Source organism: Monodon monoceros, unplaced genomic scaffold (assembly GCF_005190385.1).
Source record: "Monodon monoceros isolate NGI ecotype Baffin Bay Population unplaced genomic scaffold, NGI_Narwhal_1 Super_Scaffold_8, whole genome shotgun sequence".
NCBI lineage: Eukaryota > Metazoa > Chordata > Mammalia > Artiodactyla > Monodontidae > Monodon > Monodon monoceros.
In genome coordinates, this window is record NW_021703785.1 from 51780950 (window position 1) to 51805068 (window position 24119).

The window sequence follows — 24119 nt, forward strand, 5'->3', positions numbered from 1 at the left end:
GAAAGTCAGGGAAGGAAAGGGATATGGCTGGTTATATTGCAATATGATGGAATATTAATGGAGATTCATCAATCAAAAAGTTTTTGACTTTTTTGAAAGGATAAAATATACGGGAAAGGCCACAGACAGTGAAATGTGTGTCTGTTGGCTCATTTAAATAGGACAGAAATGCAAAGATAATTCCTACAAGGCTTTTAAAAAAAATAGTTAGAAAAGACAACTAGGGTTTCTAACGTTCATGGAAGAATCAGTTTACATGAAAAACAAACTTTTGGTTACCAAAGGGGAAGCGGGGAGAGGGATAAATTGGGAGTATGGGATTAACAGATGCACAGTACCATATATAAAATAGATAAACAGCAAGGATTTTAAAAAAGAATACGCTTAAAAACATTCACTTAGATCTGTAGGAGCTTGTGAATCAGGCTCCTGCCACTAATCACACCCCAGGGCTACAAGGTGCTACGCACCTTACTCTACCTGGTTACCCACCAGGTAACCGCCAACTTTGCACCATGACAAGACACATAAGAACACACTAATAGGGACTTTCCCTGGCGGTCCAGTGGTTAAGACTTTGCCTTCCAATGCAGGGGGTATGGGTTCAATCCTTAGTTGGGGAGCTAAGATCCCACATGCCTTGCGGCCAAAAAATCCAAAACATAAAACAAAAGCAATATTGTAACAAATTCAATAAAGATTTTTTAAAAAAATAGTCCACATCAAAAAAAAAAGAACATACTAATAAAAATGTTAAACTACCGATTTTAAAGCTAGTCATAATTTAAAAGGTACCCTCACTGAAAAAATACCAGTGACAAATATCTCCCTGGTTCTTTATATCTTGCTGGGAGTGAATGGGGCAGTTTTTCCTTCTCTCACCTCCTGTCAGCTGACGCACAAATGCCAATGACTGCATGGTGCAGACGGTGATATAAATGAGTGAAGTGGGCCTAGATGGAGGGAGGGCAACGGGAGCGTGACTCAGTGATATTCACAGTACATACCAGGAACTTACTAACCTAGTATATACTAACCTAGTATAGTGCTTGACACATACCAGGTACATATTGTTGAATAAATGAAAGCACATTTCCTAATGTGAGATATTATCAATACATTTATATTTTTACCAGTGTAATAAATAAAAAAATTGTGTTTCTCTGATTAGTGAAGCTGAATATTTCATTTATTTATATTTCTTCTCTTTTAACTATTTGTTTCAAGCCCTTTACCAATTTTTCTAGAGTTGCCTTTTTCTTATTAATTTGTAAGCCTTCTTTGTGAAATTAAGCCTTTGCCCATTATTTTTGAGGCAAATAGTTTCTCCTAGACTATCACTTACTTGTAACGTAGTTCATTACGTCATCTATCATAGGTTTTTTTCTGTAGTCAAATCTGTATTTTTTTTCTTATGGCTTCCAAGTTGTGTATATAGCGTAGAAAGGAGTTTTACCACAAAATTATAAAAGCATTCTTCATTACATTCTAATTGTGCTGAATTAGTACAATTTGTCAAATTATCTGTCCTTTTGACACTGATTGAACAAATACCTTTATCAATAGCTAAAGTCCTAAATACTAAATTCCCATATACCCATGGGTCTATTTGTAGACTCTCTCCCATTCACTAAGTTTATTTATTACAATGCCAATAACACTTTGTTATTACTACCATACCTATGTTGTATACGATACCTGGTACAAGCTTCTCCCTGTCCCTTCAGTTTTTCAGGTTTGTCTATTTTTTTTTTAATATTTTCTCTTTAAAAATGTTTTATCAAATTTCACAAAAGGTCCTGTTTAATTTATGTATAAATAAGAGTGGAATTATCTTTACAATGTTGATTTTTTTCCCTTCTATAGTAAATAGATGATCTACATTTAATATTTTCATTTTATTTTAGGTATTTTATTTTATGTATATGTCTATTAGACTTACACTCACCTGTTTTACAGTGTGGATGATTATCGTAAATGAAATTTTTCTTTCAATTATATTTTATAATGAGGTTTTGATGGTGTGTCTGATGGTGCAAAGACAGAAGTGTTTGCATATTGATTTTAGATTCATTCATGATAGTCAAACTATTTGTATTAGTTCTAATAATTTTTTAGTTGATTTCCTTGAAAGGTTTTAGGTGAGCAATCAGAGGCACTTATATCTCTTCCTTTCCAATATTTAAATTCTTTCTTTGTTAGAAATAGAAACTCTCTCTAATTTTCTATCTAAAAATCAGTATCAGTGATAAATAGCAAATGCCCTTCTTATCCTGTTCCAGACTTTACTGAGAAAGTTACCTTCTTCTTCTGTTTTCAAACCAACTGGGCCTATTGTCTTTTTTAGGTGAGATCAAACTACATTTTCCCTTCCATTTAGAGTTTTTATTCTATTCAGGTGTCAAGTCTAATAGCATATATTTTCCTAGGAAATAAATGTGGAAATCTGGGTTAAAAAAAATTAACAGAAGTAGGACATAGTATTTCTCTTCTCGAATTTTGGTTATACTTCCTTTCTTATCCTTGGAGTTCTTCCTTATTTCTTACTCAGACAAGTCAAAAGTTTATCTACTTTACCAGAATTTTCCAAATAAACCTAGTTTTTGGTTTAATTTAGTGATGATAAATTTTTCTATTCAACTTCATCACTTTTTCCCCTTTATTTATTCCTCCCTTCTATTTGTATTTATTTTATGGCTATAATCTTATCTTAGTAAAATGCTTAGTTATTTTATTTCCATTTTTTCTAAAAGCTTTTAAACTTCTGCATCTTCTAAATAATTTTGTAGTCACATCCCATGGATTTTAACGTGGAATACTTGAAAATTTATATTCTCTTATTCCAAAGTAATTTGTAATTTCAGTTTTGGTTTCAAAATTTTTTATCCTAATAGTCTCCCCCCATCCTCCCAGGGAACCTGAATCTTTAATTTTTTAATTTTTTAATTGAATAATTAACACACAATATTATATTAGTTTCAGGTATAAAACATAGTGACCTGATATTTTTATACATTATGAAATGATCACTGCATTAAGTCTAGTGTGGTGACAGATGGTAACCTAACAATCCTTTAAAAAGGTAATTAGAAAAAAATTTTTAAGTGGATAGACTTTAAAATTTCTTATTGCTTAATTTCTAATTTTATTACATTTTTCTTAGGAATAGTGGCTTTATAGGATTTGGGGGTATTTTTGGAACTTACTGAGAGTCTTTGAGGCCTTAGTCATGGCCAATGGTAGTTAAGTCATATTTGTAAAGAATAGGTATTTTCATAAACTAGGTACTACACTTTGTAACTATGTCTATGTTATCATGCCAAGTCATTGTTATTCATATCCTCTATTCCTTATGAAGTTTTTTGGTTCACATGATGACCTATTAATTTCTATGGAGAATAAAAGGAAAATTTGACAAATCCATAATCTATATTACAGACTTCAGCAGTTTTTGTTTCATATATTTCAAATCTATATTGATATTTACAGTTCACATTATCTTTGGGATTACATATTTTATGTGTATAAAATATTCTTTATCCTGTTGAATGCTTTTCATCTTGCATTCAATTTTGTCTCATATTAATATTGCTACATCTGCCTTCTTTTACTAGCATTTATGGATATATGTTCCATGCCTTTGTTTTCCAACTCTTTTGTTTTATAGATATCTCTTAGAGTAGCATATAGCTAGATTTTTCCTTTTTTTTTTTTTTTTTTTTGCAATCCAGGAACTTTTTTTTAAATAAGGAAATTTAGCCTATATACCTTTTTTGTGATTGTTGTCTTGTTGCTTATAAAACTTCCACCCTCTTTTCTGCCTTTTGTTGTAATTATCAATTTTTCATTTGATTTTTTTCTTCTTACGTTTTTGTTATATATCCTATTTGTACATACAATTAAACATATAATAAACACATAATTACTTATTTTTTTCTATCAATATCTGGAATTCACTAGCATTCACTCGTGCAAAAACAATAATAATTGTTTTACTTCCTATCCTTCTCTCTCCCTTGTGCCTCTTCCATAGCACTGAAATCCTCCATGATTTTAATTTCATCATGTTGATTCTTAATAATAAAAAGGAAAAAGAAAAAAGCTAATCATATATTTGGCTATAAATGTCATTGTCTTCTTTATTCATAATTGTTCTGATAACTTACATCTTCCTCTTTCTTGGAGTCCTTATTTGTTTGACCAGAGTTTATTTTCTGGCAGTTTTTTTCAGTAAAGATCTTAGGACTCACACAAAAGTGATAAAGTTGCCTGGCTGTGCAGGCAGCTTGTCTCCAGGATGGCGGTGGGGGGGGCACATATTCCCCCAGGTATAGTACATTTACCAGGAGCACTTTCCAGGCCCCAGGGTTTTCTCGTGTGTCCAAAAGTTCTTAGGCTCTACCCTTGGAGATAAAGGCCGGAGTCAGCTGGTCCCTCTCTCTTACTTCTTCCTCTGCTATCCTTGTTTGGAGTTCCTTTATACTCTACCTTCTCCCTCCAAGCACTATGCTAGATTTCTTACATGGGTTATATTGATTAATCTTCGAGTTAGCAAATATTAGCCCCACCCCATGCTATATATGAGGAAACCTAGGCTCAATGTTAGGAGAGAGGTTAAAGTTTGAGACCAGGCAGGCAGTCTGATCCTAGATCTACCCTCCCAAGAGGAGCACTGATGGTACCAGGTTCCAGTGATGAGATACTTAAGTGAAACTATTTTGTAAATAAGGCACCAGTCAACTTTTATCTTTAACCAACTATTAACTACATCCTGAAAAAGATAGAAGCTGTTCCTGACATCCAGGAGCTGCCCTGGCATTCACAGCTAAGCCTTGGTGTTCTCCTATTGAAAGTAATTTCATACAATATCAATATCAGAGGAGGTCACTTTATGATGGCGATGAATCATGAAAAAAAAGACCACTCCATGATATGTCTGAACAAAGAAAGATACATGAATCTTGTCTAAACCACAAAAGTGACCAAACACCCCAAAATTTTGGCTAACAGGAGTGACTACTGCTTATTTATCAAGTACAGTATTAATTAATTAAAAGTATCTTCCCTCCTTTTAAATAAGATTAAGATACCTGATACCTACTTTGCTCTACATCTGAAACTAACACAACATTGTTAATCAACTGTACTCCAATATACAAAAAGGTTAAAAAAAAAAGAGGGCTTCCCTGGTGGCGCAGTGGTTGAGAGTCCGCCTGCCGATGCAGGGGACACGGGTTCGTGCCCCGGTCCGGGAAGATCCCACATGCCGTGGAGTGGCTGGGCCCGTGAGCCATGGCCGCTGAGCCTGCACGTGCGGAGCCTGTGCTCCACAACGGGAGAGGCCACAACAGTGAGAGGCGCGCGTACCGCAAAAAAAAAAAAAAGATACCTGATACCTAATCACTATTACCCCTGCTTCCTGATAACAGCCAACCCAGAACAAAACCCTGCTTCCTCAAACCCTCTCCCGAAATCAACCCGACAGAGGCGCAAACCCAATCAGTCCTTTCTGACATCTTACTAAGGCGGCTCACAATTCCCCCATCGTGCGGCTAGAGAATTTGGAATTTACTTCATAAGCAATGGGAAGTAATCAAGGCTTTTGGAATAGGATAGTGACATGACAAAAGCTGTGCTGTAGAAAATGAAATCTGACAAACATATAAGACAATCGAGAAAAGAGACTGTTGGCAAAGAGAGTAAGAAAGCCATTCCAGTAACTCAGAGGATGACTAGGAGACAGAAGCCATAATGCAAGTGGCATGTGATAAATACCTATATGAAGGTAGTGGCAGTGGGTATGAAAATGAGTTAACATTCACTAGGACATCTGCAGGAAGAATTGATAGTGGCTAGAAATTTTAACCATCAACATGATTTAACATTCAGTAGACAGGGATTCTCTCAGATTTCTGATAAACTGTTCAGTCTCATTCTGAACAAATAGAGGATTTTTGTACCTGTAAGTTCACTTCATTAGCATAAGATAGAAAGTTATGAATAGGATGACTTTCAGTTCACCTTACTGGGATTATAAAATGTGAGGTTGGATTTAAGCCTACCATATGGATAAGGGATCAATTTAGCCCTTAAGTGTCTTTTGGAAGCTCCCACAAAGGGCATTAGAAGTTGAGTGAGCATATTAGAAGACAAACTTGGAACCTAAGCGTGCATATTCAGCAGACCTGCCTGGATCCTCAGTTCTAGGAAACTAAAACAGATGAAGATGTGCCTCCTAGGAACTAATCACACTATCATTCAAATGGAAATTAAAGAGATGCGTGGTTCCAATGGCGGAAATGAAGAAAACTTCCCAACATTACCATCTGCAGGCTGAGCTCATGGTGGTGCTTGGCAATTTAGAAATAAGAAGGTCCTACTTTGGAATGAGCTTGGTTCCAAGGGCTTTTTCAACCAAGGTTTTAAGAACTGAGCTCTTCTCCCCTGGAAATATTGGTACCTAGGAGCACAGTCCAGCCAGGAGAGCTCACAAAAGCCCATGTACCCTACAGGAAGCTTAACTGTGGAGTTAATCCAGTGTTGGACCTGGAAAAGGATGTCCTTCGGGTCTGAGGAAAATCAGAGAAAGCAGACATTCTTCCTCAGTTTTTCTTTTGCTTCTTGCAGGCAAAATTTAGATCTTCCTTGGAAGAATCAGAAGTCAGTTTTGCCCAAGTCTTTATCTCCGAACTGACCTATTCTATAGTCTTCTCCACCGGCCCCCCGTGTAGCTACAGGGCTTATCACCCCCACCCTAGCCCGATAATCCTGACCTTGTGAGTACAGCACACCTGTGAATTACTCATTATCCCTGGTCCTCCAAATCTCAAGACCAAGATTTGGCTGCATTGCTCACAAAGTCACTATGTGACTTTGAATTACTCAACCCTCCACCTGTAAAATGAAGATGATATATCCCTAATAGGGTTGATCTAAACATTAAATGAAAAAATGTATATACTATGCCTAACACTGCTGGCACTCCATAGGTTCTCAATAATACAGCAGCTTATTACTTTGAAATAACATTTAAAAGAGCCAAGCACTTTGTATATTTTTAAAACTATACAAATGTACAGTCTATTAGATTAAATGATTATTAGGTATGAGTTAAAATTGTAAATGCTTAAAATATACCCAATTCTCACCTCTCCAGCAAATCCTTAAGAGAACATTGTTTTTCCTAACACCTGCACCCAAAATGCATCTGATTGCCCCATTCACATCTTACCCTAACCCCCATAACTCATTACATGGGCTCAAAATTCAAATCTGCCTCGACATCCATCCAAAAACCACATGGTGAGAAAGATGACTATGACTGAAAATAAATTACCATTTAAATTTCAAATGCTGAAATTTAAATAACCTAAATCACAACATCCTTTCTTTGATTATAACAAAACACACACACACACACAAAGGTTTATTAACTGTTACTTCAAATCCTCAAATCTACCAGCAATATTGACTAATTAAAAAGGCCATCCTGAAAAGTCACATTTGTCTTTTTATAAGTAGTAAGGAATGACAGAGTAAAATAATGGTGAAAACTATGCCAAGGTTAGAAGCCTATTTCTACCCTTCACCTTCATGCTCAAGAATCCTAGAACTGGGCTTCCCTGGTGGCACAGTGGTTGAGAGTCCGCCTGCCGATGCAGGGGACACGGGTTCGTGCCCTGGTCTGTGAAGATCCCGCGTGCCGCGGAGCGGCTGGCCCGTGAGCCATGGCCTCGGAGCCTGTGCTCCGCAACGGAAGAGGCCATGGCAGTGGGAGGCCTGCGTACAGAAAAAAAAAAAAAAAAAAAAAAAAAAAAAAAAAAGAATCCTAGAACTAACTCTACACTGTGAAATTCGAGTCTGTCCCCAGCCAGAGTAGCAGACTTAATGCACCATTAATCTGGTCTGTTCTCAGCCGCCAACTGAAATAGTCACAGTCATTTGATTTTTAAGGAAAAGACAGTACTGCAGAAGTACATTCCAGAGGTCTTTTCATAAAAACCATCCCGTGTGCTCCATCTGCACATGCAATCTGCTTGTGTATTTTCAGCCAGCTTGCTTGGGCAGATTAATGCGTACAATTAGAAAGCAACCCCACAGGCATTCAATAAACTGCTTTCACTATTACACTCAGGAGAGTCCCTCTGGATGTCAATAAAAGCCTAGTTTTCTGCCTGTTAGCTAAATAATTGACAACACTAAAAATAATCAGAAGCAAATGAACGAAGTCAGGAACAAGGTGGTAAGAAAGAATACATTAAGATTCTCATGGTGGTGCCCCAGGATGATATCATGAGCTTTTTCTCCAGCAACTTGGATTTACAGTCTGCTCAAGTCCACGGTTGCCCTTCTCTACAGAAAACAAAACAAAACAAAGAACACCACTCCTAGTCTGCTATTTGAAACACACATATCACAGCATTGAAAGAATTCCTTATTTGTGTTTCTATTCTGTGATCCTTAGTTTGACAGCTTCAGGAGAATCTAATTTTTTGGTGAAGGGGATGGAATAGGGAACAGCCTGGTTGGTCTAGTGAACACTTTGTGCTGTTAAAATTCTAAGACCTCTCGGACCTCCCTGGTGGCACAATGGTTAAGAATATGCCTGCCAATGCAGGGGACACGGGTTTGAGCCCTGGTCCAGGAAGATCCCACATGCTGTGGAGCAACTAAGCCCATGAGCCACAACTACTGAGCCTGCACTCTAGAAGCCACGAGCCACAACTACTGAGCCCGCGAGCCTAGAACCCGTGCTCCACAAAAGAAGCCACCACAATGAGAAGCCCGCGCACCGCAATGAAGAGTAGCTCCTGCTCGCTGCAACTAGGGAACGCCTGCACGCAGCAACAGACCCAACGCAGCCAAAAATAAATAAATAAATAAAAATTAAATGTTATACAGCAGAAACTAACACCATTGTAAAGCAATTATACTCCAATAAAGATGTTAAAAAAAATTTCTAATAGCTCTCCTATACAATTCTTCCACCATAAATTGATTCTAAGAAAATATGATAAAGGCTTGTTATAAGGATCCATCTTATACAAGAAGTTTCTTTCATATTTCTAGCTATATAATGGTCATTCATTTCATTAGCTATTGGTCTTTTAATATCAAAAGTACTTCAAAACAAAATACATATAAAAAACACACACATATACTTCTTCTTGTGTTTCTCAATAGGCTTTAACAATCAATTTGAGATACTTCTCATTTTTAGCCAACTTCTCTTTTTCTTGGTTAACTGGGACTTTTATGATAAGCAGAAGGAAGATCAAGAGTGAAATGTGCGTGTAATTGAATTCAGCTCCACTGATAGTGTGTGAGGTGCCTGAGGGTAGAACTCTTCTTTCTTTACAGAAAAAGGATGATCTCTAGTATTCAGTAAAACACAAACTCAAGAAGCTGGAGGACTAGAAAAAAAAGGTTTGATGACACAATCTCCCACATCCTTTAAAACTCCAAGAATCTCTCATCCTTCACTTTATCATGTTTAAAACTCCCCAGAGGATGGACTTGTTCCACTTCCCAGTCCTGTACCTAAGACCTCTCATTGGTAAGCAGGTCTTCCCTTTTCCAGTGTAAACAAGGATGCCACAAGATAAATACATTTGTTCTTATTGTGTCTCCAGGCTACAAATGCCCCCATGCCATCTGGGGGCACTCAACTCCTCTGATTGGCTGAGAAATCAACTCTCATCCATTCTCTACCAAAGAAGGGGGAGGCAATAATACCTTAACCCTTAGTCTATTGCCTGCCGCCCTGTATCTCTCTCTAAGACAGCCTGGTGTTTAGCTTCACACCAGCTTCCTTACCCCCATGTCTGCCTTAGAACAAAAGTGGGGAAAGATAACATCATTCATTAGCACTTCCACCCAACCCCATTCTATCTCCCACTCTTTTCCTGGTCTGGGTAGCGGAGGCCAGGTACCCAACTTGCTAATGGGCAAAATGAAGTGCTGAGAAACTTCTTTTACATTCCAACCTCTGAGTCTTAAAGCAAGGAGCTGTTGCTTACAGTAGAGGCAGGAGAATCTCAGCGGAATGAGAAAACCAGAGGATGCTGTACTTGGAGGAGGGACACACTTTAGGGTGTCACATATGCTCACCCCAACATTAAAATGATCTTAAATTCTACAGATGAGGTGTAACAACGGGAATAGATAAGCGGAGGCAGTCAGTACAGTCCATCAGAAAATGGGAGACCAATAACTAGTTCTGGTGGAACCAGAAATCTCTAAAAGGTCTCTAGAAAATAAGCTGTCTGATCCCATTCAACAAGAACCTCTGTAAGAAGTTACATATCAAGTCCCCATGAAATTCAGTCACTTATATACCATTTTTTTAAATAAATTTTTTATAAGATTTTTGTGTGTGTGTGTGTGTGTGTGTGTGTGGTACACAGGCCTCTCACCACTGTGGCCTCTCCCGTTGCGGAGCACAGGCTCCGGACGCGCAGGCCCAGCGGCCATGGGTCACGGACCCAGGCACTCCGCGGCATGCGGGACCCTCCCGGACCGGGGCACAAACCCGTGTCCCCTGCATCGGCAGGCGGACTCCCAACCACTGCGCCACCAGGGAAGCCCTTTATAAGATTTTTTAAATAAATTTATTTATTTTATTTATATTTATTTTTGGCTATGTTGGGTCTTCGTTGCGGTACATGGGCTTCTCATGGTGGTGGCTTCTCTTGTTGCAGAGCACGGGCTCTAGGGCCGCAGGCTTCAGTAGTTGCGGCATGCGGGCTCAGTAATCGTGGCTCGCAGGCTCTAGAGCACAGGCTCAGTAGTTGTGGTGCACAGGCTTAGTTGCTCCACGGCATGTGGTATCTTCCCGGACCAGGGCTCAAACCCATGTACCCTGCATTGGCAGGCGGATTCTTAACCACTGCACCACCAGGGAAGCCCTATATAAGATACTTTATTTAATCCTTACAAATGGCCGATGGGAGAGATATTACCAACCCTAATTTTTTTTAGAAAAACTAAGCTTTAAAGAGGTTTAGTAGTTTGTCCAAGGTCACAGCTGGAGAATGGAGCTAGGATTTTGAACCCAAATCTGCTTGGTTTTAATTCTACCATATTTGGAATTAACCTAGGGACAGAAATATGGTTCTTTGGTTTTGTCTATTCTTTTAAGCAGTGTGCAAGTAACCTAGCTACTTAGAGCTGAACACAAACTTATCTTTAAAGCTTGTATAAGAGAGTAGATTATCTACATTATAAAGCACATCATAGTTGCCCTATGCATGTTAGCTGTTGTAATTCACAAGTCATACTGGAAAAAGTACCTTGATGTATGACCACCAATTGGGAGCTTTGCTGTTAATTGTGAAATTATTTCTCAATTCTTGTTTACAATAATATAAGTCCTCAGTACATTAGGTAAATCCCTAGTTAGTTTAGATTCTGCTTGCGTACTTCTTTCAAACAACATCTTCCTTATATTGGTGTTTTGGAAGTCTTCATAATCAAAAGTAACCTGGATCACCAAAAAGCAAGCCCTCCAAGTTATTTAGAATGGGGAATTTCTCAAATTTGGCAGTATTCTTTCTAATCTGTTGACTATTAAAGAATACTTTAATGAGTATAGACATCTCCAAACTTAGAACCTCACTTCTAGAGTTCAATTACATAATTAAAAGTCAACAATCCAACACCAGATGTTTTGAATAGTTACTATCACCTAGAATTTAAAAGCACAATGAATATGTCTATAAAAGGTACAAAGTTCTGAAAATATAAACTTACCATTGCTGATGTTCTCTAAAAGCTTCTCTCCTGAGGTTTTCTTGAAGTCTCTTTTTCTCCTCTAGTTTATTGCTCTGAAATTTCAAGTATCAAAGTGTAATCTATTAGGAAAGCTTTAAGCAGAATCATGATGTTAAAGTTACCCAAGGTCCAAAATCTTTAGGCTCAAGTGGCCTCAGTAGTCCAATATGGTACCTACCAGGGCTTCCAAGGTGATAACCCTCTCACAACCCATGTGCCCTACACTGAAAGCCAGGGGCTCCAAGTTCTTTCCATGGCTCCCCTCTCCCAACTTGATTGGTATAATCACAGAATCAGTATTTCACATTTTTACCTTAGTTCAGATGATAGCAACATTTATATCTTAAGCAGTGTTTTCAAAATTTTCTAAGGAAAACATGAAACTTCCACACCAATCATGTTAAATTAAAATTATAATAAATGATTAAATAGATGATATAAAATATGTATATATATAAATGGTTAAAGAGTTGATACTACATATATATCTCCACATTACAATAAAGCATTCAGGAAAAGATTTTCAATAAGCCAATTCAATTCCCTTCTGACTTAGAATGAGATACTAAAAGCTGTTGAGAGACTGAACAGCAAATGTCCAAAAAAAGCCATCTACTTGAATAGAAGAATCGTCTCATTTTTTAAATTAGTTGTTTGGAGAGTCTAGAGATAAAGAACTTCACATTTGATATTACTGTCACCATGGCTCTGGCATATTTTAATCCAACTTAATAACCCAGAAACACTTGTGTTTTTTTACTATGATACAACTTTCATTTTTTTAAATTTGCCTGTGAAAAACAAGTAGACTTCCTAGACAACAAATTTAATGGGGAGTTGAAACAAGTTCTACAACACAGGAGAGACTTGAAGTTTTCATTGAATCCAAGGGAGAAGTCAAGCAGCTGGATTTGCTTTAAAAAAAAAAAAAAATGACTTGTCCCTTAAGAAGACCTGTGAAAAGGGAATAATAGAAATCGTCACTTCCAAACTCTAACATAAGTTTAGCTCCATCTTCCAAAGAGAGGAAAAAACCGTTCATATTGTTCATTTCCATGAAAGTCTTCAGTCACACAGAACTATTTACTCATCCCATTTTGAAAGGTAAAATGGATGATTTCAGTTTCAGAAAAAACATAAAGGAAATTTACTACAATCCAAGAGAATTGTAATACAATTCAACTGTAATTCAATTATAATACAAGGCAACTGGATTATTAATGAATCACAGTTCTAAGAAGCAAACTAACAACAGAAAGTTGTACAACTGAATAAACATGATCTCAATCTAGAAAAAAATCCTGACTCATGAGACCAAAAGTAGTCAATTGTGATGAGTTCCCCACATCTCTGGGGGAAGAAAAGGGGGCTGGGAGGTAAAACACAGCAAGCAAGCAAGCAGTAGGTATTGATTAAACCAGGATTAGAAATGCTACTTAGAGAACAGTGAGAAAATCACACAAGCATTTAGAGACCAGGGCTGGGTTCCTTTAGCAAGGTCAGAAATTGGAACATGGATTTTCATCTCTTCACTAATAGATTATCACTGGACTCAACTTACAAAAACAGTTACTCAGTAGCTAAATTCTATCCAAAAAAGGTCTGTTTATCCCTCAAGAGTTGATGGAGAAGTATTTTGCAAAATACTGGAGTATTTAAGTATTCAATACCTACCACTGTGGTAGCTGTTTTAATACACTAATCCAAATACTTAGATTTAGTCAGACTACTTATTTCTTTCCATTTAACAGTGAGTTAAGGAATCACCCAACCATACTTATACATATACAAATACATAATATAAAAGATCTAAGAACGTGAGGTCCAGAAGAAAAAATATGGACTGAGTTCTAGGTCCACCATCACTGAGTGACCTCAAACAAATCATTTAATATCACTGAATCTCACGTATTCGACAAACATTTATCAAACGCCTATTATATGCTCAGTACTATGTTCTGTTAGATGCTGGGAATAAAAGCAGAGCAGTGCCTACTCTGGAAAGTTTCAGAAGCTAGCTGGGAACACAGACAAGAAAGCCATGATGGCAGTGTGTAAAATATATTAGGGAATAGAAGTTTGCAAGTATGTAATATGAGTACAAAGAAAAAGCACAGAAGTGGGCAATTGGGAAATGCTTTCAACAGTTCCACAGACATTCATTCAGTGCCTTCTGTGTGCGGAGACCCCATCCTGGGTTAGGGTTAGGGTTAAGGTTAGCCAAAATTTGAATAACATTTGGAATATGGCTTCTAACCTCGGGTTCATGAATAAGCTGTCTGATAGGAGTATGCTCATTTTTATGGAGCGTGAGTCCATAGCTTTCTTCAGATTTCCCTAGGGGCTGATGACCAAATAAAAGGATAAGAACCATGGGTCTAATGAGAGGTAGAAATTCTAGATAGAGACCGATCCTAAGCAAGAACTTTCCAGGAGGAAAAGGAGGTGATGGGAGCAAGGCTACTGCACTCCACTGTATGGTTTCTTACTGCCCAGAGGCCTAGCAGAGAGGTTAAAAAGGCTGAAATAGAGGCAGCATTCAGCTTACCAAGGCTTGCATCCCAGCATGGGGTGTTTCAGCACAGCAGAGGTGTCTTCTTCTATTTCTCACAAAAGTACCATCTGTCACCAATCTGAGCACCCACAGAACTGACTGCCTGGATGAAGAATCTGTTTCTAATTTGCACAAAGGCAATGATGGGATAGTAGTGGCCCTGAATAGGAAAAGGGCATTCCTATAACATACAATATTTTCAATATAGAAAGGCAGAAGAGAATATGCCAGTTCAGGAAACCCCAAGAAGCTTGTGGATAAATTCAAAGGGGTATGTAGTGAGATGCGTGGAGGACAAGGTTGAGAAAGTAGGAAGAGGCAATTATAAAGAAATTCATATGCCAAGTAAAGGAGTTTGGACTTCATTAAAGGCAATGATGAGCCATTATGTTATTTTAAGCAGGACAGTAAGCCGCTCACCCTGAAAGCAACACGAAGGATAAGCCGCAGAAAGGACCACAAATATAAAAACCAATGGTGTGGTTCTCACGGTAATCCAGGCCATAACTTATGAGTTCCAAATTAAGACAACAGGGACAGAAAAGAAAGGACAAATTCTAGAAAAACATGGGGGACAGAAATAAGAGTGTAAAAAGAAATAGTAGGAGGTAGGCTATATTAATATAGAATGAGTCAAAAAAGGGGGGAAGATTACTGGTGACTATCATTTAAGAGCATCAGAATGAATATGAGGTCAGTTTTGAACCTACTGGATTTGAGATACACTGTGGCATATCTAGCTGTGATGCTTGGCAGGGAGGAGTTGAAAGCAAACCAGAACAGAGACACTTTGTTTTTAAGATGAGAGATTTCAGTATGATTATACCCCAAGAGAGAAAAACAGAAACAACAAGAAAGCTACAGGAGAGGGCTTCCCTGGTGGCGCAGTGGTTGAGAGTCCGCCTGCCGATGCAGGGGACACGGGTTCGTGCCCTGGTCCGGGAAGATCCCACAAGGCCCGTGAGCCATGGCCGCTGAGACTGCGCATCCGGAGCCTGTGCTCCGCAGCGGGAGAGACCACAACAGTGAGAGGCCCGCGTACCGCAAAAAAAAAAAAAAGCTACAGGAGAAAAGGAGGGTTAACTGATGGAGCAGCAATGTTCCCGGGGAGAAGGAGGAAAGATGGGATGGGAAGCACGGGTGGGAGAATCCATCATAGCAAGAAGGGAGAGCACTTTCTTATTCCTGCTGAGATGAGACGGGGGCAGATACAGCAAAGGAAGAGTAAGGAAACAGAAAAATATAGGTACTTCCAGCCTTGTGGTCTTTATTCACTAGAAGGTGGGAAATGAGGTCATGTGCTGAAAACGAAAGGTGATGATAAGAAGAATGTGAAAGGAGGAAGATGTCAGTAATTAGAGATGAGCCTAGACTGCAAAGGAAAGTGCTGTGCACTAGGAATTGTTAAAGACCCAGCTGGGAGGGAAGCCCAGCAATCTCGTGTGACAGGAAGAGCCAGTGTGTTTTTTCTCCAGCAACCCAGTTCATGTGGGTTTATTTAATTTAGAAATAAATTAAACCAATCCAATTCACGTGTAAAATAAAAATCCTCTCTGCCTTCCACACAAGAGGTTGATATAATAGTAGAGTCAAATGAATTAGGGCACTTCTTTACATGTATAATTAGGTCAGGGCACCCTTTTTCACTGCTTACTGAGCGCTACCCATTGTACAAAGAGATTTGCACCTATTGTATCCTTTAATCCCACCAGTCCCATTATTATATTATTATACCCATTTTACAGCTAAGGAAAGTGAAACATAAAGAAGCTTACAGCTCACCCTTTTTTTTTTTTTTTTTTTTTTGCAGTACGCGGGCCTCTCACTGTTGTGGCCTCTCCCGTTGCAGAGCACAGGCTCCGGACGCGCAGTCTCAGCGGCCATGGCTCACGGGCCCAGCCTCTCCACGGCATGTGGGATCTTCCCGGACCGGGGCACGAACCCCTGTCCCCTGCATCAGCAGGCGGACTCTCAACCACTGCGCCACCAGGGAAGCCCTAGCTTACCCTTTTAGTACTACATCTGCATTTCAGAGATATCATTAACATCCCAAAATTATGGGATTAATAAATGGTGTCAATTAATGGGACCCTACTGCATTCCAACAACCAGAGGCTTAATGCCCACACCAGTTCATCCACAAAGAAATGCATGATGTAGGAACCATATTTCTGGGAAATACCTGAAAGTTTTGTTTTGTTCCTTGAAAGTTTTCAGAAATGGCAACTTTTCCCAGTTTATAAAAACAATATTGAAATAATTTCCTTGATGTTGAGTTTTATTCCTAAAACTGTTCTTAAACCATTAGCCCTCGCTAGTACTTGTTTCCTAGAAATAAGCAACAAGTGTGATTTCTTAAAAACATGTATATGGGGCCTCCCTGGTGGTGCAGTGGTTAAGAATCCGCCTGCCAATGCAGGGGACATGGGTTCGAGCCCTGGTCCGGGAAGATCCCACATGCCACGGAGCAACTAAGCCTGTGCACCACAACTACTGAGCCCGCGCTATAGAGCCACAACTACTAAGCCCATGAGCCACAGCTACTGAAGCCCATGCGCCTAGAGCCGTGCTCCACAACAAGAGAAGTCACCACAATGAGAAGCCTGCAAACCACAATGAAGAGGAGCCCCCGCTCGCTGCAACTAGAGAAAGCCTGCGCACAGCAACAAAGACCCAACGCAGCCAAAAATTAATTAATTTTTTAAAAAAAAACATGTATATGGATGCATCTCTGCATCTAATATGCATACCTTGTTTTCTATGCTAATAGGAAACGAAGTAGGTACAAAGTAGCTCCTACTTCATTTTATAACATTAAAACGAACTAATGATGCTTCTCAGTGTCTACGTAATACACCGTGGCTTCCAGGGCTCCACATAACTTCATCAGCTTTATGACTTTATAGTTTACTGGAAAGAACAAGGAAAGGCTTCGTTTGCCACTCAGATCCCTAGCTGATTTCTTGCCCTTTCTGAGGTTATGATACCCTAAGAGGTTGGGAGAATCAAATGAAAGAATTTGTAAACTATATAGCCCTAGATAATATGATTTCAAACATTTGAGGGTCAAAGGCAGAAGAAGATGAATCCAGGAGGTAGGGAGGGTCTCTGACATGGAATTGGAGATTTTTATTTTTTAAGCTCGTGGGCACTATGAAAGTCTGGAAAAAAATCAAATTATTAGTCTGCCATACAGATCTCCAGGAAGAGAAATTAACACACTATAAAACCACATGAGTTGTATTAGTTTTCTATTGCTGCTATAACAACCATGAACTTAATAGCTTAAAACAACATAAATTTGTTAATAATCTTACAGTTCTGGAGGTCAGAAGTCCAAAACGGGTCTAACGGGGCTAAAATAATATATTGATGTTGAGGGAAATTGGCAGACTCCAGTACCAGTAGCAGCTGTTATGTCCACAAGGCTTTTAGGTAGCTAGCAATATAAGTCCCCTCCCAAGACTACAGCAGGGTCTTTACTTCTTCCTACCCCCACAATAAGGACTCTATTTCCAGAATCACATCTTCTGTTTGCATGCTCTGCTATCCTAAGATGTCAGTCATCTATTTGTTCAGTGTAGAAGTTAGGGGTACCATAGTTATGGTTTTGTAGCTCCTACCCATAGGTTTAGTCTCTTTTATCCAATGGCTTTTCTCTGCTTCAAGCCAACAATGGCAGGCTGAGTCTTTCTACTGCTGTATGTCTTCATGCTCTCAATCTTTTCTCTCCGTCTTCTGAGTTAAGGACCCTTATGATAACACTGGACCCACCTGAATAATACAGGATACACTCAACTTATTTGAAAGTAAGTTGATTAGCAACGTTAATTCCACCTGCAAACTTAGCTCCCCTTTGCCACGTGACAGAACATCTCCCTAGGTTCCAGGGATTAGAATGTGGAAGAGGAGGAGAGGGGGCATTTTTCTGCCTACCACATGGGTCGTAATCTATTTTTAAATCAGTAAGTATCAGACACATAATGTGCCGGATAATTCATAAAATCCTTGCCCTCGCTGCCAAGCCCTCTGAAGCTTGGTTTGGGAATGCGGCAGGGCCGGGGGCGGAGGCAGTGAAAGGAGGACCTCTTTCCTTTCGGGGCAAAGCAGGGGCATGCTGATAAGCTTACCAACCAGCTCTAGCAGGGAGGAGGAGGGGAGGTTGATTTGCAGCATTTACCAATTTCTGTGGTGAAAATACTCCTCGTGCTCAGTTTCAGTCTACCAACATGAAGTCCGCTAGCCCACAAAATAGAACAATCCACTCTCATGAGCCAGTACAAGGAGGCCCCAGTACGCCACTGGAAGAATACATAACATCAACATACTCTAATGTAGGGAATACAAGTTTAACTGAAGCATCCCAGTGCCCTCTCCAAAGTTCCCCTCAACCCACAGGGTTAACTCTTCCTGGATCCCATTGACACGGTCAGAGGCTAAAGAGCTGGCTGCCTTTCATACCTTTGTGCGTATTAAGGACCCATATGTGCTGGCAGGGAGTACAGTTTACTCTCCCCTCACCCACACACAGGTGGTGACCAATCAGAAAGAGACCCAGTGTTCCCTGGTGACCCCTCCTGGGAGAGGACAAACTGAAGGTCAAGGGGGATTAAGATCAAGAGGCCAAGTTAGAGGTTCTCGGGTGGCAACAGGCTCTTAGATTCGACTTGGCTTATAGTTCCTGGACAGCAGCCATTTGCCTGAGGGGGACAGTGGTATTTTGTAAGCTGGTGTCCATGTGTGTGTTTGCTGTGCATTTTAAGGAATAAATGCTCCATAAGCACAGCCATTATCGCTTCCCTTGGCCATTTTCACACTGGCAATGTGAAGTATGCTATTTCTAGGTGGCTAATGTCCATTTTTCTTTTATCTGACACAAGCTATTAAATGGGCTCACATTTAGTATGAAAGGCAACAGATTTATATACAACAGGGAGAGCTAGGTCAGGGTGGCAGTCCGGGCCAATTAGCCAGAGAAATCAAGTCTGTGGAAGGACCAGAGTGGGCTGCTGCTTCTCTTGTAAGGCAATTTAGATTAATGCTCCTCAAACCGGTATGTGTACAAGAATCACCTGGCGAGCTTGTTAAAATGCAGGTTCTGTTTCAGAAGGTCTGGGGTGGGATTTGAGATTCTATATGTCTAATAAGTGATATCAAGGCTGCTGGTTCAAGGACCACATTTTGAATGGGATGGATCTATACGTAGCAACTCCCTCTCCCTACCTCTCACTTTTGGACAAATTTATACCAATAATCATTACACTTGTCAGGTTAGAAAAGCCAACCCAGTTAAGATTTCTGTAGTTAGTGATTGACGTACATCTGGTGTTATAGTATAACTTGGAAAGGGAGGGAATGCTGCTTTTACTCAATGTTAAAGAAAACTGTTTCAGCCACTAACATTTCTGAATAGTATACATAATTTGACCAAAGAAAAAATGAGCTATAAATGACCCACAAGCCAGCTAATAATGGGTATTAAATGACAACTAATAAATCACTTTTAGGATAAAAGTCTACAACACAATTCTTTAGGATCTGCAAGCCCCTTAATTAAATTTGATGACTTTCTTAGTTGCCCCTGAAATACAGAATGATTATGCTATATAAAGAGAATACCTTCTCTACAATCACAAGACTGAAGTGTGAACTTTCCTTTGCAGGAAAAAATGGGGCAGATGTGGGGTTGAATGGAAAAGAGTGAGGAATAGAGAGGTAGAAAGAGAGAGAAAGACAGGTTTTGAAAAGTTATTATGAAAATTTTTTCAATGAAGGTATAATAGCTGATGACTTGGAAATGAACTGCTGAGTCAAATTTAGAAAACAAAGTGCCTATACTCTTTTTTTTTTTATACCTCCAGCATTTCAATTCCTCATGTATAAGTCCAGTCTCATCTCTACCCCAGAGCCTACATCTTTACAGATGTAGCATCTCTACAGATGTAGCATCTCTACATCTACACATGTTCCCAGCCTTGAGAGACAAGGAGGTGGGGCTTACAGACTCATTTTACAGGAATAGTTCAGAGAGGGGTAGGGGCCTGTCCAAGGTCACACAGCACAACAGGACACCTTGCAAGAAAGACTTAGTTTGCTCCCCAGCCAGGTAGAGAGCTCCTCGGGGAAAGAAAAGACTAACACCCTTGCACATTCCACAAGCCATCAGCTTTGGGCTTCATTAACTCTAGTAAAAATATCTATTGCTTGGTAACCAGGTTTAAATTTTGACCAACACTCAATCTTTAAGAGGAAAAAAAGAAAGAGAAGGATGAAGAGAGATACAGACAGCAAGAAAAAGAATTGTGTTTTCATGACTTAAACCTGCAGCAGATGTCATACTTGGTCAAAGGTATCATGAGTCAACCTCTTGCCCCCAGACCTCCAACACTTAAAACCTACTATAGCTTAGGACTTTGTGGGGGATGGGAGCAGGAGGGGGGGTAATAGGGATAGAAGAACAGTACATTCTTCCTTCTCTAGCAAATGAGCATTTTTAAGAGATTTTCCCCCCAAGCCCCAGAAAGAGTATCAAAACTAAAAACATCAGTTTGAGGTTTGAAATAGATCATATCACTAATACTGAAATGTAAATGCATGCTTTTTCCTTTATCAGTGAGAGAGGTATGTTCACCTATTTAACACTCACCCTGGAAAATTCAATATTTGGATATAAATATGATGGTGTACCACTGGTGGCCATTGTTACTAACTGCTGTACCTTCCGGCCAAATACACAGCTACTCCTTTGATCACTTACCTGGGAGGCGAGAGAGTGTGAAGACAAAGAACTCTAGCTCTGAAATCAGTCAGACTGGATTCAAACCCTACTTCTATTTACTGGCTACGAGTCCTTGGGCAAGTTATCTAAACCTCTGTCAGTTTCATTTGCAAACTTGGGTAATAAGAATATTATACACTTCATAGGCTCTTGTGAGGATTAAATACTTTGTATATGAACAGTGTCTAGGGAGACAACCTGGCACATCAGAAGCCCTCAGTAAATGCTGACTCACCATTCTCTCCAATGTCTTACCTTTTGTCTCTGAACTGCCTTCATTTTTTGGATTTCGGCTTCTTCAGCTTCCCTCTTGATTCTTATATATTCTTCTCTTTTAAGCTAAATCGTATTGAGATTACAGAAGACAAAAAGCAGTTACTATTTTTCAGTCTGAACCAATGGAACACAAAATTATGATGAAAGGAAGAGCTTCAAGATGGCAGAAGAGTAAGACGTGGAGATCACCTTCCTCCCCACAAATACATCAGAAATACATCTACATGTGGAACAACTCCTACAGAACACCTACTGAATGCTGGCAGAAGACCTCAGACCTCCCAAAAGGCAAGAAACTCCCCACGTACCTGGGTAGGGCAAAAGAAAAAAGAGAGACAAATGAATAGGAATGGGACCTGCACCAGCGGGAGGGAGCTGTGAAGGAGGAAAGGCTTCCACACACTAGAAGCCCCTTCGCGGGTGGAAACTGCGGGTGGCGGAGGGGGGAAGCTTCGGAGCCACGGAGGAGAGCACAGCAACATGGGTGCAGAGGGCAAGGCGGGGAGATTCCCGCACAGAGGATCAGGGCCGACAGGCACGCACCAGCCCGAGAGGCTTGTCTGCTCACCCGCCGGGGCGGGCGGGGCTGGGAGCTGAGGCTCGGGCTTCGGTCGGAGTGCAGGGAGAGGACTGGGGTTGGCGGCGTGAACACAGCCTGAAGGGGCTAGTGCGCCACGGCTAGCCGGGAGGGAGTCCGGGAAAATGTCTGGAGCTACCGAAGAGGCAAGAGACTTTTTCTTTCCTCTTTGTTTCCTGGTGTGTGAGGAGAGGGGATTAAGAGCACGGCTTAAAGGAGCTCCAGAGACGGGGAGGAGCCGCGGCTATCAGCGCAGACCCCAGAGACGGGCATGAGATGCTAAGGCTGCTCCTGCAGCCACCAAGAAGCCTGTGTGCGAGCACAGGTCACTATCCACACCCCCCTTCCGGGGAGCCTGTGCAGCCCGCCACTTCCAGGGTCCCGGGATCCAGGGACAACTTCCCCGGGAGAACGCACGGTGCGCCTCAGGCTGCTGCAACGTCAAGCAGCCTCTGCCGCCGCAGGCTCGCCCCGTACTCCGTGCCCCTCCCTCCCCCACGGCCTGAGTGAGCCAGAGCCCCCGAATCAGCTGCTCCTTTAACCCCGTCCTGTCTGAGCGAAGAACAGACGCCCTCAGGCGACCTACACGCAGAGGCGGGGCCAAATCCAAAGCTGAACCCTGGGAGCTGTGCGAACAAAGAAGAGAAAGGAAAATCTCTACCAGCAGCCTCAGGGGCAGCGGATTAAATCTCCACAATCAACTTGATGTACCCTGCATCTGTGGAATACCTGAAGAGACAACGAATCACCCCAAATTGAGGAGGTGAACTTTGGAAGCAACGATATATTTTTCTTTTCCCTTTTCCTCTTTTTGTGAGTGTGTATGTGTATGCTTCTGTGTGTGATTTTGTCTGTACAGCTTTGCTTTTACCATTTGTCCTAGGGTTTGGTCTCTCCATCTTTTTCTTTTTTTATATATAGTATAGTTTTTAGCACTTGTTATTATTGGTGGATTTGTGTTTTGGTTAGGTTGCTCTCTTCTTTCTTTTTATTACTTTAAAAAATATATTTTTAATTATTATTTTTTATTTTAATAACTTTTAATTTTATTTTATCTTCTTTCTTCCTTTCTTCCTTTCTTCCTTTCTTCCTTTCTTTCTTTCTCTCTTTCTTTTTCTCCCTTTTATTCTGAGCCATGTGGATGACAGGCTCTTGGTGCTCCAGCCAGGTGTCAGGGCTGTGCCTCTGAGGTGAGAGAGCCAACTTCAGGACATTGGTCCACAAGAGACCTCCCAGCTGCATATAATATCAAATGGTGAAAATCTCCCAGAGATCTCCATCTCAATGCCAAGACCCAGCTTCACTCAACGACCAGCAAGCTACAGTGCTGGACACCCTATGCCAAACAACTAGCAAGACAGGAACACAACCCCACCCATTAGCAGAGAGGCTGCCTAAAATCATAATAAGGTTACAGACACCCCAAAACACACCACCAGACATGGTCCTGCCCACCAGAAAGACAAGATCCAGCCTCATACACCAGAACACAGGCACCAGTCCCCTCTACCAGGAAGCCTACACAACACACTGAACCAACCTTAGCCACTGGGGACAGACACCAAAAACAACAGGAACTACGAACCTGCAGACTGTGAAAAGGAGACCCCAAACACAGTAAGTTAAGCAAAAGCAGAAGAAAGAGAAACACACAACAGATGAAGGAGCAAGGTAAACACCCAGCAGACCTAACAAATGAAGAGGAAATAGGCAGTCTACCTGAAAAAGAATTCAGAATGATAGTAAAGATGATGCAAAATCTAGGAAATAGAATGGAGAAAATACAAGAAACGTTTAACAAGGACCTAGAAGAATTAAAGAGAAAACAAACAGTGATGAACAACACAGTAAATGAAATTAAAATTCTCTAGAAGGGATCAATAGCAGAATAACTGAGGCAGAAGAACGGATACGTGACCTGGAAGACAAAATAGTAGAAATAACTACTGCAGAGCAGAATAAAGAAAAAAAATGAAAACAATTGAGGACAGTCTCTACGACGGTCTCTGAGACATTAAATGCACCAACATTGGAATTATAGGGGTCCCAGAAGAAGACAAAAAGAAAGGGACTGAGAAAATATTTGAAGAGATTATAGTTGAAAACTTCCCTAATATGGGAAAGGAAATAGTTAACCAAGTCCAGGAAGCACAGAGAGTCCC

General features: G+C 40.3%; 1 protein-coding gene across 5 annotated transcripts in view; it reads right to left on the reverse strand.

Moving 5' to 3' along the window:
• Positions 1-24119, reverse strand: part of EPSTI1 (epithelial stromal interaction 1) — a 100534-nt gene that overhangs the window by 47204 nt on the left and 29211 nt on the right. For all 5 annotated transcript variants that reach the window (XM_029210244.1, XM_029210243.1, XM_029210246.1 and 2 more), the window contains exons 5-6: positions 21360-21443; positions 11752-11825 (exon numbers count right to left, since the gene is read on the reverse strand). In XM_029210244.1, the coding sequence (XP_029066077.1) occupies positions 11752-11825; positions 21360-21443 (158 nt within the window). The remainder of the gene's footprint in view (positions 1-11751; positions 11826-21359; positions 21444-24119) is intronic.